The sequence below is a fragment of the Microcaecilia unicolor genome, chromosome 6 (genome assembly GCF_901765095.1).
Source record: "Microcaecilia unicolor chromosome 6, aMicUni1.1, whole genome shotgun sequence".
In the NCBI taxonomy this organism is placed as follows: Eukaryota; Metazoa; Chordata; class Amphibia; order Gymnophiona; family Siphonopidae; genus Microcaecilia; species Microcaecilia unicolor.
In genome coordinates this window covers 294,476,850-294,491,248 of record NC_044036.1, presented here as the reverse complement: position 1 = coordinate 294,491,248, position 14,399 = coordinate 294,476,850, and the positions used below count along the sequence as shown (strand labels likewise).

At 41.7% G+C, this 14,399-nt stretch overlaps 1 protein-coding gene across 1 annotated transcript; it reads left to right on the top strand.

Annotated features, from left to right (window-relative positions):
* The first annotated feature begins 2,401 nt into the window (after positions 1-2,401).
* SET (SET nuclear proto-oncogene) lies at positions 2,402-12,487 on the top strand. The gene is made up of 8 exons (XM_030207912.1): positions 2,402-2,808; positions 3,357-3,414; positions 4,269-4,411; positions 6,107-6,210; positions 6,321-6,434; positions 7,312-7,482; positions 8,986-9,132; positions 11,592-12,487. The coding sequence occupies exons 1-8, from the start codon at positions 2,736-2,738 to the stop codon at positions 11,613-11,615; spliced, it is 834 nt and encodes a 277-aa protein (XP_030063772.1). The 5' UTR covers positions 2,402-2,735; the 3' UTR covers positions 11,616-12,487.
* Positions 12,488-14,399: the final 1,912 nt, after the last annotated feature.

Genomic DNA, 14,399 nt, shown 5'->3' with positions numbered 1-14,399 from the left:
ATTACTTTGCCTGGCACTGAAGTCAGGCTTACTGATCTGTAATTTCCTGGCACCCTTTTTTAAAAATCAGCATTACATTGGCCACCCTCCAATCTTCAGGTACTATGGACGATTCTAACAACAGGTTACAGGAACCTCTAAGGAATATAATCTCTATATAATAATTGGTGAATCTGCCTACCTGGATGGCTTGCTCGGTTCGTAACAGCATGCAAATGAGCTTACGTCAGCTCGCCTCCAGCGTTCCCTTCCCTCTCAGTGTCCCACCCTCGCGGAAAGATAAAATGACATCAGAGGAGGGCGGGACACTGAGAGGGAAGGAAAGGGAAGGCTGGAGGCGATGTGAGCCAAGCCTGCCGCCGCTGCGACCCGAAGAAAAAGGGAAGTTTTAAAGGCAGGGCGGCAGGAAGGAAAAGAGGCCTGTTGTGGGAGATGAGGGCGGGCAGGTGAGGGCTGGGGTTAACCCAACCTTGGGTGCTTAAAAGGGGGGCAGGTGGGGGCTGGGGCGAGTCACTGGACATGGAGGGGAGGGGAGGGGAGAGGAGAATGGCTGGATATGGATAGGATGGAAGGGGAGAGGAGAATGGCTGGACATGGATAGGATGAGATGGGAGGAGAGAGAATGGCTGGACATGGAGGGGAGGGGAGAATCGTTGGACATGGATGGGATGGGATGGGAGAGGAGAATGGCTGGACATTGAGGGGAGGGGAGAGAAGAATCGCTGGACATGGATGGGATGGGAGAGGAGAATGGCTGGACATGGAGGGGAGGATAGGGGAGAGAGGATAAATCGCTTAGATGAGTCACTGGACATGGATTGGATTGGATGGGAGAATCGCTGGACATGGAGGGAAGGGCAGGGGAAAGAGGAGAAATCACTTAGACGATAGCCTTCCTAGGGCCTGTTTCCTTTTTCGCGAAACGGGCTTTTTTTGCTTGTACTTAATAAAATCGATCAGATCCCACTGATCTATCACCCTGAAACCCTTTTACCTACATAATTGGGGGATCCTTTTACAAAGCTGCAGAAAAAAAAATTAGCACACCCATATGCGAGTCTTTCCTGCAGTAAGGCTATTTTTTTCCACAACTGTAAAACCCCCTTATTTTCCATCAATGTAATTTAAGGTTGTGTGCTAATGTCACCATTAGCATGCAGCCATATTTTAAAATTACTACATAAGCGCTTACCGCTACCTATTTTGCAGGTGGTAAGGGCTATTGCGTTAACTGTGTGTGAACCAGTTAGCATGCAGTAATGTACATGAGCTAACTGGTTAATGCAGGAACACCCAGTCTCCATCCCTAAGAAAATATTTAAAAATTAATCTGCAGTTAGTGCCTGCACTTTAGAACATCCCACCTTAGTTTTGTTGTTGCTGTGTTAAGCACGCATTAGCCCTTAATGCAGTTTAGTAATTGGACCCTTTGATTTCTTAATCATTGTGTCCATAACTGAAAAGCTAGCATACAGTGGCTTACCCTCTCATCCCGTACGACAAAAACTGTCCTCATAAAGATATTGTTTCTGTAGTGATGTGTTCTGCAGGATAGGATAATCTTCAACCATAGGAGCCAACTTTTTCAAATAATTGATGCTAAACTCAATGATAATTAACCCTCTCCATACCTAATCAAGGAGTTTGCACAATATTGGGGGTGCTCCAGCAACCACAGCACTCACAGAGTTGGCTCCTATATCCTGAACAGTTGTTCTTGTTCCCTGAGACCTTTACTGCCTTCTAGCAACGGTTCCCTGCTCCACACAGACGTGATCAACAACTGCAGTTTTCCGAACCTGATGATATAAACTTGGTTAAGTACTGTTGGTCTTGGAAAACTTCACAAGTTTCAGATTTATCACAGTAGCTCAGTAAACATGAAACACCTTTAAATACAAGACAACGTCCATCAATTAAGGTTACTGAATCAGCTTAAGTTTAAGCCTTGGCCTCGAACTCTATTCCAAGATGCCTGCATCAGACTGCGCCTTGTGCTCTCACCAAGTCTTAAGCACGTGCGCAACCAATTCAAATGCGCAAGACGCTTCTCAGCGGTCACGTGATTAATTTATTAGGGCGCGAGAGAAACCGGGGAACTGCAGCGCGCGAACTGAAAAAACAAGATTTAGCTCCGCCCATGGCCCCCACCCCGTTTAAATCGTCCTCCCCTTCTCTGCACCTGCTTATAAACTGGTCCATGTTTACGCGCCGAAGTATCAATGGATTAAAACATCACCGTTCCTTGTCGGTTTTTTTAATTACAATTTTATTTTATTTTCTTTCACTATCTCTGGTGCCCGCCCTTCGTTTTTCGCAAGCTTTAGTGGGTTCAACCAATAGAAAGAAAGCGCGACCTAGCGTATGATGAACGTATACACGTGGGGGCGTGTCTTGCGCGGAGAGGTGCTGTTGGTGCGCATGTGCGCAGCCATCCCCGAGGAGGTAGTGCTTGTGCTTGGAGGAGCGTGAGTGTGTGAGGGCGCGAGCGTCGTCCCTTCCTCGCGGCTTTTAATTTTATTCGGGAGCACGAGATACGGGCTCCACTTTTGCGGATTATCCCGTCCGCCCCTTCCCCTCTTTTGCCGTAGCTGTTGGAGTTTTCTTGCGCTGCTGGCTCAGCCTTCTCCGCCGCCCCACACTCCAACAATAAAAGGGGGAAGCCGGAGAACCCGCGCCCCGCCGTTCCAGAAACTTATCGGGAGAGCCGCACCGAAACCACCGCAGCCTCCAACATGTCGGCGCCGGCAGCCAAAGTGAGTAAAAAGGAACTGAACTCGAACCACGATGGCGGCGACGAGACCTCAGGTAAGGAGCGGGCGACGGCCTCCACACGCAGCGCCGCCATTTTCCGCGCGGGCGGGAGGGGGAAGGAGGAGGAGAGGGAGGGAGGTAGGATAGCGCGCCGAGGCCTTGCTGGCGTCTCTGGGGTCCGCGGCGCCGGCTCGCCTCGTTCATTGTGTTCCGCCATGATGTTTCCTGCTTGGGCCGCATGGTGCTGGTGCTCCGGAGCTGGGCACACTCTTAGCTGCGCTGCCATCTTTTTTTTTCTATTTTAATGGACCAAACGGGGGTGGATGCATAGTTTCTTCAGAGGAGACACGCGTTGGAGCCTTGGTGTGGTTGCACGCTTACTCGTGTATAAAGCGGTTTTTAAACTCAGGTGGGAGGCCCCGCGCCATAGCTTGGCCGTGTTCCTAGCTGTGAAACTTACAGCGGCTGGCGGAAGATCGTGGCTCGCGGCCTGCTGCGATTAAGTTTAAATATTGAGACAATTATGAGCTGTTTGGTAAAGTGGAGGTCTAAACGGTGTTAATGGGCTTCTTGGAATTTTTCTTTGATTTTGTGCTTTACAGAAAAAGAGCAACAGGAAGCAATTGAGCATATTGATGAAGTGCAAAATGAAATAGACAGGTGAGTTAACGATATACATGCCTTTTTTGTTTAAAATAGATTTGGAACGTATCCATGCAATATTTGCATGTTTTGGGCATTCTGTTGCAAAAAAAAAAAGCATTTTTATTACAGATCTGTGAGATTAGTAATTTGTGATCAGATTATAGAAATTGCGTTATCTTACTAAAAGTTAAATGATTCAAACAGCTGAGAACTTTTTAAAACAGTAATTAATTATATATTTTCTTCCTATATATGTGTGTGTATATATAATATATACACAAAACTTTAAATGACCCAATATTTTAAGAGCATGCTTTGGACCTTAAGTTTCAAAAAGCTAGAATACTGGCATATCAGATGAGTTATTGGGTAATTATCAGTTATAACTACAGGAAGAAGTGTTTGGAGGTAACTGAAGGTAGTACTAATATGTAGAACAAGATGCCTTCTTTTTAAACGTGACTCCTAGAATTTAGGATAGGTAAGAATACTAAATGTGGTACAGATAAATCCCTGTACCTAAAATTCGCATTTACAAAGGCAAAAATACACAGCTGAACAATAACAAAAGCCAAAGTGAAGAGAACTTACTATGGTCCCTAAATTATCTATGCAATAAGATCCCTGGTCCAATGCATATTTCTAAATCTGAAATTGTTTTGCCATAATAAAAGTGAAAGTTCTGTAAGCTTAATAAGAGTTGATTATTAGAGCACAAAACCTTATCCATTCATTAAATATTCTACAATGCAGTTTTTTTTTTGGGGGGGGGGGGGGGAGGTTGAGGTGTGGATGTTCTTCCCATTAGGTATGTGAAGGGAGCATTTATTTTTCCATCTGGTATGGATTTTCTTTTGCCTACTGTTCAGACTGAATGAACAAGCCAGTGAGGAAATTTTGAAAGTAGAACAGAAATACAACAAGCTCCGCCAACCATTCTTCCAGAAGAGGTCAGAATTGATCGCCAAAATCCCAAACTTTTGGGTTACAACATTTGTCAATCACCCACAAGGTATGAAAAGATACGTGTTAACTGTTATACATGTGAGTAGTATTAATACCAAGATGTACTTTGATAAAACCACTCATAGGGAAACATCTACAAGCAATTTGTTAGTTGCAATGCATTCTGTACACATCCTTTTAGTGGTTTCTGATGGTGTAATAACTTTGGGACCATGGCAGAATATCCAGTGTGGCTATCATAGGATTTCTGAGTCTTGCGGAATCTTAGGCCAGAAGATTTTGTGGTAGGTTTCATTTTTTTCCTCATAGAAAACCAAAATTAACAGTTAAAACTTCTGGCTATAGTGAGGAAAACGTTTTGGTTTTTTTTTTTTTTTTTTTTTTTTGGGGGGGGGGGAGTTAAACATTTGCATCTGGTCACTGAATTAGCAGTAGCTGCTTTGAAAATTTAAGAATTCAAGTTTAAAACCCTTGTTGCTGCTGCTGGAGTTACACCTCTAAAAAGATGGTATTGCTAATGTCGCACCCTTTTGGGAAGTAGATAAAAGTGCTGAAAAGCTGTTCTATTTAAATTTGTGTACTGGGTAACTGAGTATGTGCTGATAGGTCAAGGCTGTATACTGAGCATGGTGGGTAAAATGTCTGAAATCATATTAAATTCATTGGTTTCTGTTCCTTATCTGATTTTTGTGTGCAAAAAATATACTTTTGAACAGTGCTGGGGAGTGCCAATAGCTTTTACTAGTGCCACAAGTGAATGGAGCTCTTCTGGCTATCACAGCTCAAAAAAGATACACTGGAATTAGAGAAGTACAGAGAAGGGCAACAAATTATAAAGAGGATGGGATTATTTTTCTGTGAGGGAAAGGCTAAAGCGGCAAGGGCTCCAGTTTGGAGAAAAACCGGCTGAGGGGAGATATGATAGAGGTCTATAAAATGAGTGGAGTGGAACAGGTAGATGTGAATCACTTGTTTACCCTTTCCAAAATACTAGGACTAGGGGGCAGGCAATGAAGCTACAAAGTAAATTTAAAACACATCGCTCTGTGGTGCAACCACGTCTCTATTATGTACAGTTCTGGTCGTCGCATCTCAAAAAAGGTATGGTGGAATCTAGGTTATAAAATGAGTGGAGTGGGACAAGTAGATGCGAATTGCTTGTTTACTCTTTCCACAAATATGAGGACTAGGGACCATGCAGTGAAACTACAAAGTAGTAAATTTAAAACAAATTGGACATTATTTCTTCACTCAGTGTTAAACTCTGGAATTCGTTGTCAGTGGTAAAAGTAGTTAGTGGGGTTCAAAAAGGGTTTGGATAGCTTCTTAAGGAAAAAAGTCCATAAGCCATTATTAAGATGAACTTGGGGAAACTCCACTGCTCCTTTCTAGGATAAGCAGCATAAAATGTACTGGGATTTTGCCAGGTAGTTGTAACCTGGATTGCCCTCTGGAAATAGGATGCTGGGCTTGATGGACCTTTGGTCTGCCCTAGTACAGTAACACACACACACACAAATCACTCAAATAATCTCTGCATTATTTGAGCTAGCAGGATAGTGAAAACTTTCAGAAAGCACGTACCTTTAACATGTGCTAGCAGTATAAATAAAAAAAATTGTCATATTGGACCACCTTTACAATGTACTACAGGAAGAAAGGGAGAAGCTTTGCAAATCATAACTGTGCTAAAACCCTTTGACTAGGTGGTTGTGTTACCTGTGTAATGTGTGTTTCTTAGTATCTGCACTGTTGGGGGAAGAAGATGAAGAAGCACTTCACTATTTAACCAGGGTTGAGGTGACAGAATTTGAAGACATCAAGTCAGGCTACAGAATAGATTTTGTAAGTAATATCCATCATACACTTTGTATTATCTGACATTCATGTCTGTCATGTCCACTTATTTTTTTCTTTGTAATCATTTATTTATATTTGCATACAATGTGTTTCAGTATTTTGATGAGAATCCATACTTTGACAACAAAGTTCTCTCCAAAGAGTTTCATCTCAATGAGAGTGGAGACCCATCATCAAAGTCAACGGAGATAAAATGGAAAGCTGGAAAGGTAGGTGCCAGGTTCTGTTTGGAGAGAGTAGTACTAATTATGGTGGCTGTTTTATCCTCTGACAAGCAGAATCATCTGCTCAAGTGGGCAGTGTCATGCAATGGTGGTAGCCTCAGGATCTCTTGTAGCTCGAGTAAGAGCAATCTTCTACTGAGGTTGTAGCTGTAAGTGAAAATGGACAAATATAGCTTATGCAAATATCTTTAATGTTCGAGAATTACTAAAAGTGGTGGTAAATGGCCTGTTCCTGCAGAAATAGCTCAGTGACTGGGTAGCTGTCAGGATTTCTAAAAAAATATTAGAACTGACAAATGGCCTGAATAGATCTTTTGAATTAAGATAGCAAGTAACCTGACACATTTGTTGTGTATTGTAGCAGTGAATATGTGTAGGTCTTTTTGGAGGTAAGGAGGGGTTACACTTTTAAAATGTTTATAAGCAAAGTAGATATTCCTTGTATGTGCTAATGAAGTATACTGTGGACCCCCATATGATCCTTAGGGTCCAAGATACTGGTCTTGTCAAGTAATTAAAAAAAAAAGAGTACATCCCTTCATTGTGCTACACTATTCTATATTATGTGGAGCTGTCATATGGAAGTCTACAGCATATCTGTTTTTCAAAATATATTGTAGCCATTTCTGTTTAGAATACAGCCTTGAGGGTTTTGCACATGCTGCAGATTGAAGTGCAGAATACCTTAATGTAAAGCCTGGGTAGTTCTACCTGCAGGTGCTTTAACTATAAGGGCATTAAGCATTTTTCAGTGTGGAACATCTGCTAATATCTGTACAGGAGTTTGTACTGTCTAATGTCTCTGCCACCATTTTCAAAGAGTTTGTGAAGGCTGAGCATCTATGATCCTGTTGGTTCCTAGGACCTGACAAAGCGCTCCAGCCAGACACAGAACAAAGCCAGCAGGAAGCGGCAGCATGAAGAGCCAGAAAGCTTCTTTACCTGGTTCACTGATCACTCTGATGCAGGAGCTGATGAGCTGGGGGAGGTTATTAAGGATGATATCTGGCCAAATCCATTACAGTACTATCTGGTGAGTGCTGCAGTTCGGTTTTTATTTCTTATTTAAGACGAGTATTTCATATTCACTAACTTTTTTTTGTTTTTGCTTTGGCCTAATAGGCATCTTCAGACATTTATTGGGTTAATATAAAATGGTACTTTGGTCCTTCTGGTATAGACCCAAGCTTGATGTCATAAGCTTTTCAAATATAACATTTTTAATTCTCCCACCTCTTAAAAATCTGAAAGCAATTGCTAGCCCTGTAATATCCACTCTATTTGAATGTTTGTCTTAAACTACCAAGGAAAAGTTTTGAGTTACTATCAGATTCAGGTATCTAATCTTCCTTCATTCCATTAAGGGTCACACAGCATCTTGAATTAAAAAAAAAAAAACCAAAATGCTGTAAGCTAATAAAGGAAAATGCCTACAATGTCTTCTGTAGTCTTACTCCATGTAGGTTAGAAGCTATCACAAGATGCATTTGATATACTGCTTTTCTGTCCAACCATAGATGGCATGGGTGTGGTAAAGTGGCATATATTTGGAAAGGAGTAAGGAAATAAATTATCTGGAGAATCAGGATGGCGCCAAAGTGTCCATTGTACAGGGTAATAGATTTGATATACCGCCTTTCTGTACTAAAACCAAATCAGTTTATCATATGCAGGTACTTTTCTCTTCCCTAGAGGGCTCAGTCTGTTGGGACTATTACCACATAGACTTGAAGCCTGGTATAATGGCAATGAGATTTGCTATAGCAAGTTGCTGCAAACAGGCTAAAGCTGTTACACTCGTATGTCAAAACCCCCTCCCCAAACGATTGGAACTTATAGCATGGATGGAAAAATTGACTTGGAAACAATGCTAAGGAATGCTCCAAATAAAGGATCCATTGACAAAGAATGGGATAGGGAGGAGACTGGGGACTTAGGGGTTGATGATTATATTTTATACAAAAATTTTGTGATGTAAGTTTTAACTGAGCATAGAGAGGTAAACTCAATATAGGTCGCTAAAAGACACCATGTCTATGACTGCCGTATGGTGGCGCCTGAATGCAGCAGTTAAGTGTGTAAATGCAACCATTCTATAAAGTGCACACAAGGTTGGAATGCCCTGACATGCTCATTCCCCTCCCATGTTAATGTCCCCTTTGCAGTTCCATCTGAGTGAAGGTAAGTGCTCAGTTTACAGAATAGGGGTATGTTATACGTCCACATATAGCAGTTGTGCGTGCAACTGCTATATATGGACAGCAAGTCAAATGCCTGATAAACCACCACTGGGGAAAGTAAACGACAGGTGAGTAACCTTTTCCTCCTACAAGCATATCCATTGCTTTTTATAAAGCTAGCCCTCAAAATAGCAGATGCATTCTAGCACCCTTGAAAGTCCAAAACTCAAGACAGTAAATGTGTTCCTATTTTCTCCCCAAAATGGCACCTAAAGTTAGGTTGAATCAGTTGTGCCTATCCTAATTAGCACTTAATTGACAGCACCAACTGGCATTAACAAGTAGTGAACTTCCAGGTTCCTGATATGGAAGATGAAGAAGGGGAAGGAGAAGATGATGATGAAGAGGAGGAGGAAGGCTTGGAAGATATTGATGAGGAAGGTGATGAAGATGAGGGAGAAGGGGAGGAGGATGAAGATGAAGATGATGGAGAGGAAGGAGAGGTGAGAAAATTAACTTGCTCCTGTTGAGACATTCTACTGCAGACGTTAATACTTTTGGATATAGTTAGTAAAGGAGGATGAATGGTGGTCTTGTATTTTTGGATGATAAAAATCCCCAACACATTTCAGATTAGAGCAGAGCTGCTTAAACTGTGGGTCAGAATCCCAAAGGGGGTTACAACACTGGTGTTGCAACTGGAGTAGTTTTCTATTTTGCACCTTCAGGGAATTGCACAACTTTATTTCACTGCAATCATGGGGTCAGCCAGAAAACATGGATAGTCACTGGACTAATCCGTGCATGGGTGTGTGCAAAATATTGCTTTAATGAATTTCACTTAAATGGTCAATCCAAGTGGTTCATAAAATAGACCTATTTATATTCCAGTCAATTTTTTTTATGTAAATTGCTGTTTAAATTTTCCATCTAGAACTGTCAGCCCTCCAAACCAGTTTTAATTGGCTGAAGCCTATGTGTCTCTTTGTAATTAGTCATTTTAGTTCTGTATATATATATATAGAGAGAGTTGGAGGAGAATTGGCAAAGATGAACAGAATGCAGTAGCTCCTTTCTTTAGCCTTTAAGGACTGGTGGCTGTATTTACTAGTTAATCAAATATTACTTATTGTTGAGAACTGAGTGTTAGATGGTCCTGTACTTACAATGCATAACACTTTTTTCTCTGCAGACAAGCAGGGGATATGCAGGCACCAAAGTAGACAATATGCTGGAGCTCTTCCCTAGCTAAAGATGGAAGAGAACAAAAAATAACATAAGTGTACAGTCTCCACCCACTGACCATTATATGAACACCCTTCCCCCAACCCTTACCAATTACTCCAGTTTAGCTCATTCTTCTACCTACTTATTAAATCATACATGGCAGATCTCATCTTTTCTGGGTATATAGTTTTAATTTCTCCCATCACACTGGTGTCAACGAGCAATATACCCGCTTCCAAAGCCTAGCTGTTTGCTGCCACAATGCCCCACTTTTGCTTTTTACTCTTTTTTTTTTTTTTTTTTTTTTTTTTTTTTTTTCTCTTCCCTTTGTACGACATCGCTTCGTCACTCCCAGGTTATGCCAAATGCTTGTAGACTTGCACATGATACCTTTGCCATTCCATGGACTCACAGCCTGCCTTTTCCCCTCCTGGCCAAGGCTGAAGACCTGCCCAGACAAAGCACAGCTCATCCTTGCCACATTTGCCACAGTCAACAAATAGACTAATACCGCTTCTCCATCATCCCACTGTTGTGACCCAGCAACAGGATTGAATCCTGCACACCAGCCTACAGATACTTCCTGAGTGTGGTATTTGAATACCCCAGAAGTCGGTCATCTTAGCTTAAACCTTTAATGCATAAGTCATATTTGTTCAAGTGGCCCTGCTTTACCTCAGGGAACAATCCCTTCTCCCCAAAAATCCTTGTATATCCTTTACTTTTCCCAGTTGGGCCTTAAAACCACCTTGATTTGCCTTCCTGTAGCTGCAGTTGTGATCTACAACAACCAATGACAATCTCCACTCATCCACTGATTTCCATAGGTTCCCCCACCCCCAATTCTTGACCTGCCTCCACTATGACATATTTAATATTGTCCTTGCTGTGCTTCTGCAAGTTCTTGGTAGGCTATGCTTAAGCACCTTCTCTGGAAAACGGTCTTGCTTATAGCCACCATGTTTCCAGACATGTCTTCAGATTTTGGTTACCTTCAACCCTGATAATCAAGGCTGGCCTACATCCAAACACACCAATTTGGCCTGGTGGCAGACTTTGATCACCTACCACAATCAATCTGCTCTACTTTCCTTTCTCAAGATCTGGGCTTATTCTCTCCAAGCCACTGCTGCATCCATAGCTAACTTGGGTGACTGCAGATATCAGCATGCTGATATCTGCACTTTTACCAGGTATTCCTCTGCAACCTTAAGCATTCTTAATGTCTCAAATTCTGAGACCTTCAGCTGCACTCCATACAGCCAACTTCTAGATAACTTTTAGCTCGTATACAGTTCACTCATCTGTCACATAAGCAGTCTCATCTTGACACAAGACACTTAGTCTAAGCAGTCCTCTGCAACCTATTTGCATACTGCATGGCACCACTTTTCAGCATCCTCAGTTTGCAATCAGCTCATATCACAGAGGACCCAGAGCTAGGGAATCACTAGTTTGCATATTCAGTAGATAGCAAGAGAATGCAGCTACTATACCAACTAATTTCATATTCCAAGTTAGTTCGATAGCTTTGATGTTGGACTAACTTCATTGCCTCTTAGTGCAGGGACTCTTGTACATGCCCACTAGTGCCAGAACTTGTCTTTAGCTAGGGGGGAGCTCTGGCATGCTGGCTGTATCTGCTGTCTACAGAGAACACCCATTACAGGTAAGCACCTTTGTTTAATTGTACAATAGGTGTAATTTTTTTTTTTTTTTTTTTTTTTTTTTGCAGGAGGATGAAGGAGATGACGATTAACTGATTACTGATGGATTCCACCCCCCCTTTTAACTTTTTTTTTTCTTCAATCCCAGGGAACAAGTTGGCTTATTTTATTTTCTCCTCCCCCTCCCCCTGTGCTCAGTCACCTTGTTCTCTTGGTCTTTTCTTTCTCCTTGCATCATGGTTCAAATTTATTTTATGTGGGTAGGAGGGTAATCTCTCTACCTGTTTAAGGTCTCTTAATCCCTCTGTTTTAGCCCAAACACTATAAACTTTATTAAATCACTTTGTGTTCTGTGGGGGTTGGAAGAAACCCTTTGCTTCCTTCAGTTTGCTGAAGGCAGGCAAGTGCTTAGGCCCCTGTGTAGTAGTGCATAGAATTCTAGCTTTCCCATTTTTCCCCTCTGTATATTGGGCTCTGAGATCACTGTGTCTCCCTGTGAATATGGACAGTTAGCATTTACCAACATGTATCTGTCTAATTTTCTCTTGTTTAAAAAAAAATAAAAATCTACAAAAAAAAAAACACGGGGTTATAGAAAGTCAGGGTGGGTTTTGAGATGATTGGGATGGGGGAGGGGTGGTGAGTGGGCATTTTGACAACATGGCTTTGCTCTCCTTTGGCATGTTTGTGATGTTTTACAAAACATCCATGCAGTTTAAGATGACACTTTTAAAGAAAAAATATTAAAAAAAAAAAGAACTTTACCGTGATCTCCTGATGATGGCTTTAGGCCCTACCAGTCAGTGGAGCAGCAGCAGAACCTCTAGGATCTGATTGGAACAGACATTGTCATTTTTTTTATGTTTATTTTTTTTTTTGTTTCACTGGAAGAGATGCTCAGTTTTAAACGTTAAAAAGTGTACAAGTTGCTTTGTTACAATAAAACTCAATGTGTACACAAAGGAACTGAGTGGTTTTCATTAGTGCATTTACCCCCATCCCTTCATAGTGGGGGGTACCCTAAACTGCACAGAGCTTAGTGTGGACCTAATAAAATTTGCCATGAGTGGAGGAGAGGACATTAAGGAAAACTGCTGTTTAACTGTAATATGACAATCAAAAACAAAAAGGAGGGGTTGCCAAGTTCACATGCAGCATGAGCACAGTTTAAAATACGGTAGAAGCAAGGATCACTACTATACCAGCGTGGCTAAAATGAAGTTAAAAGCTATTAAAATCAAAAGAAAATTTTTCAAAGAATGGAAAGTGGATCTAAAGGCAGAACACAGTAGCATAGTAGAAGCAAAGAGATGATGCAGGCCATAATTGAAAAGAGGCTCACAGTACCCAAACTTTTTTTTTTTGCCAAGTATAATTGAAGCAAAAGGTCTGGGAGCAGTCTGTTGGAAATTCTAGAGGGGTTAAAGTGGCATGAGCAGAAAACATACATGAATTTTGCTCTGAATAACCAGCCTGGAAACAACTTGGAGGATATGAAGCACATTGGTGACCCTGGAAGTTGAGCAAACTGGCACAGTGGTAAATCTCTGGTGATGGAAGGATAAACCTTGCATGTTGATCACTGAATCCAGTGTGCTGGATAGAGAATGGGACAGGGATAGAGCTTGCAGGGACAGATCCCACAGGGATGGGGACAAACTTTGTCATTTTCTACTTTGAAGCCTGTTAATGAAGTTGACTGTTATGTTTGAGTGATAGACAACAATATTTTTATTTTTTTGAAAAACAAGCAAACATGCTAGTCACAACTAGCAAAATTTGCATTGGGGAGGGGGGGGGGGGATCTTGTATGTCCCCTCAGCACATCTTCTATTGCAAGGAGGACTGGAAGACAGAGCTAGATTGAATCCTGATATTGTTAATGACTTCTTATTCATCCACAGATTAGGGCATATTTCTCCCCTCTAGGGCATACAGAACGGGTTGTATTTTGTATCCCTAGCCATTTTAACAGAGTGGATTAGGATTCCTTGGGGTATTAGAAATCAGCTAGTGTTGGGGTTAGAAGGGTTATTATAGCTGCTCACTTATTACTGCTTTCTATTCGTAATTTATACACAATAGTTGCACAGCATATTCCTTTTTATACTTTAATAAAAAAAAATTAAATATAAAATCATAATTGTTTGAGGCTTCTGTAGATGAGGGTGGGGATAAACTTTGTCCCTGTGTCATTCTCTATTGCTGGAGTCTCCCACCTGTTCAAAAAAAAAAAAAAAAGCCTTTAGCACTCCTCTGAGCATGCATGGGTTTCTTTAATACTTAAGACTTTATACTTCAAAACTCGGCTCTTCATTGAGGGGGAGAAGATAGAGAAGCAGCAGCAGAGGAACCTTTAGAAAAATCTGCAGGGTCAGCTAGGAACCTTGGCAACCCCACCCTTCATGACAATGTAGTCCCCTCCCCTAGGTTGGTTCAAAGGTTTTCTTACTACTAGTGACTATGAAGTGCAGAAAGTAGGTAATCTGTCTCGATTCCAGACTGTAGGCTTCAATGCTGCCTTGGTTCAATGTGCTGCTCCAAACCTTTGGATTGTTTTTGAAAAGGTTAAAGGTACCATTTCCGCAGCAATCCTCCAGACTGTTCAAGACGCTTGGGTTATGCACTCCTACCAGCAGAGGGAGACTGAGAACACTAAAACTTCTTATACAAGTAGCCTGTGCAGACCTTCTCCTAACCAGTATTTTCTCAGTGTCGGCAGAGGGTACAAGTGTGCAGCCTGTGCAGTGTACTCAGTCTGGTAGGCCCGTTTTGGGGTTTCTAGGTTGGGTTGTAAATGAGAACCCACACTTGGATCTCTACAGGGTGTAAGTCCTAAGGGGCTTCTTATTCCCTGTGGGGTGTCGCACCTGGGT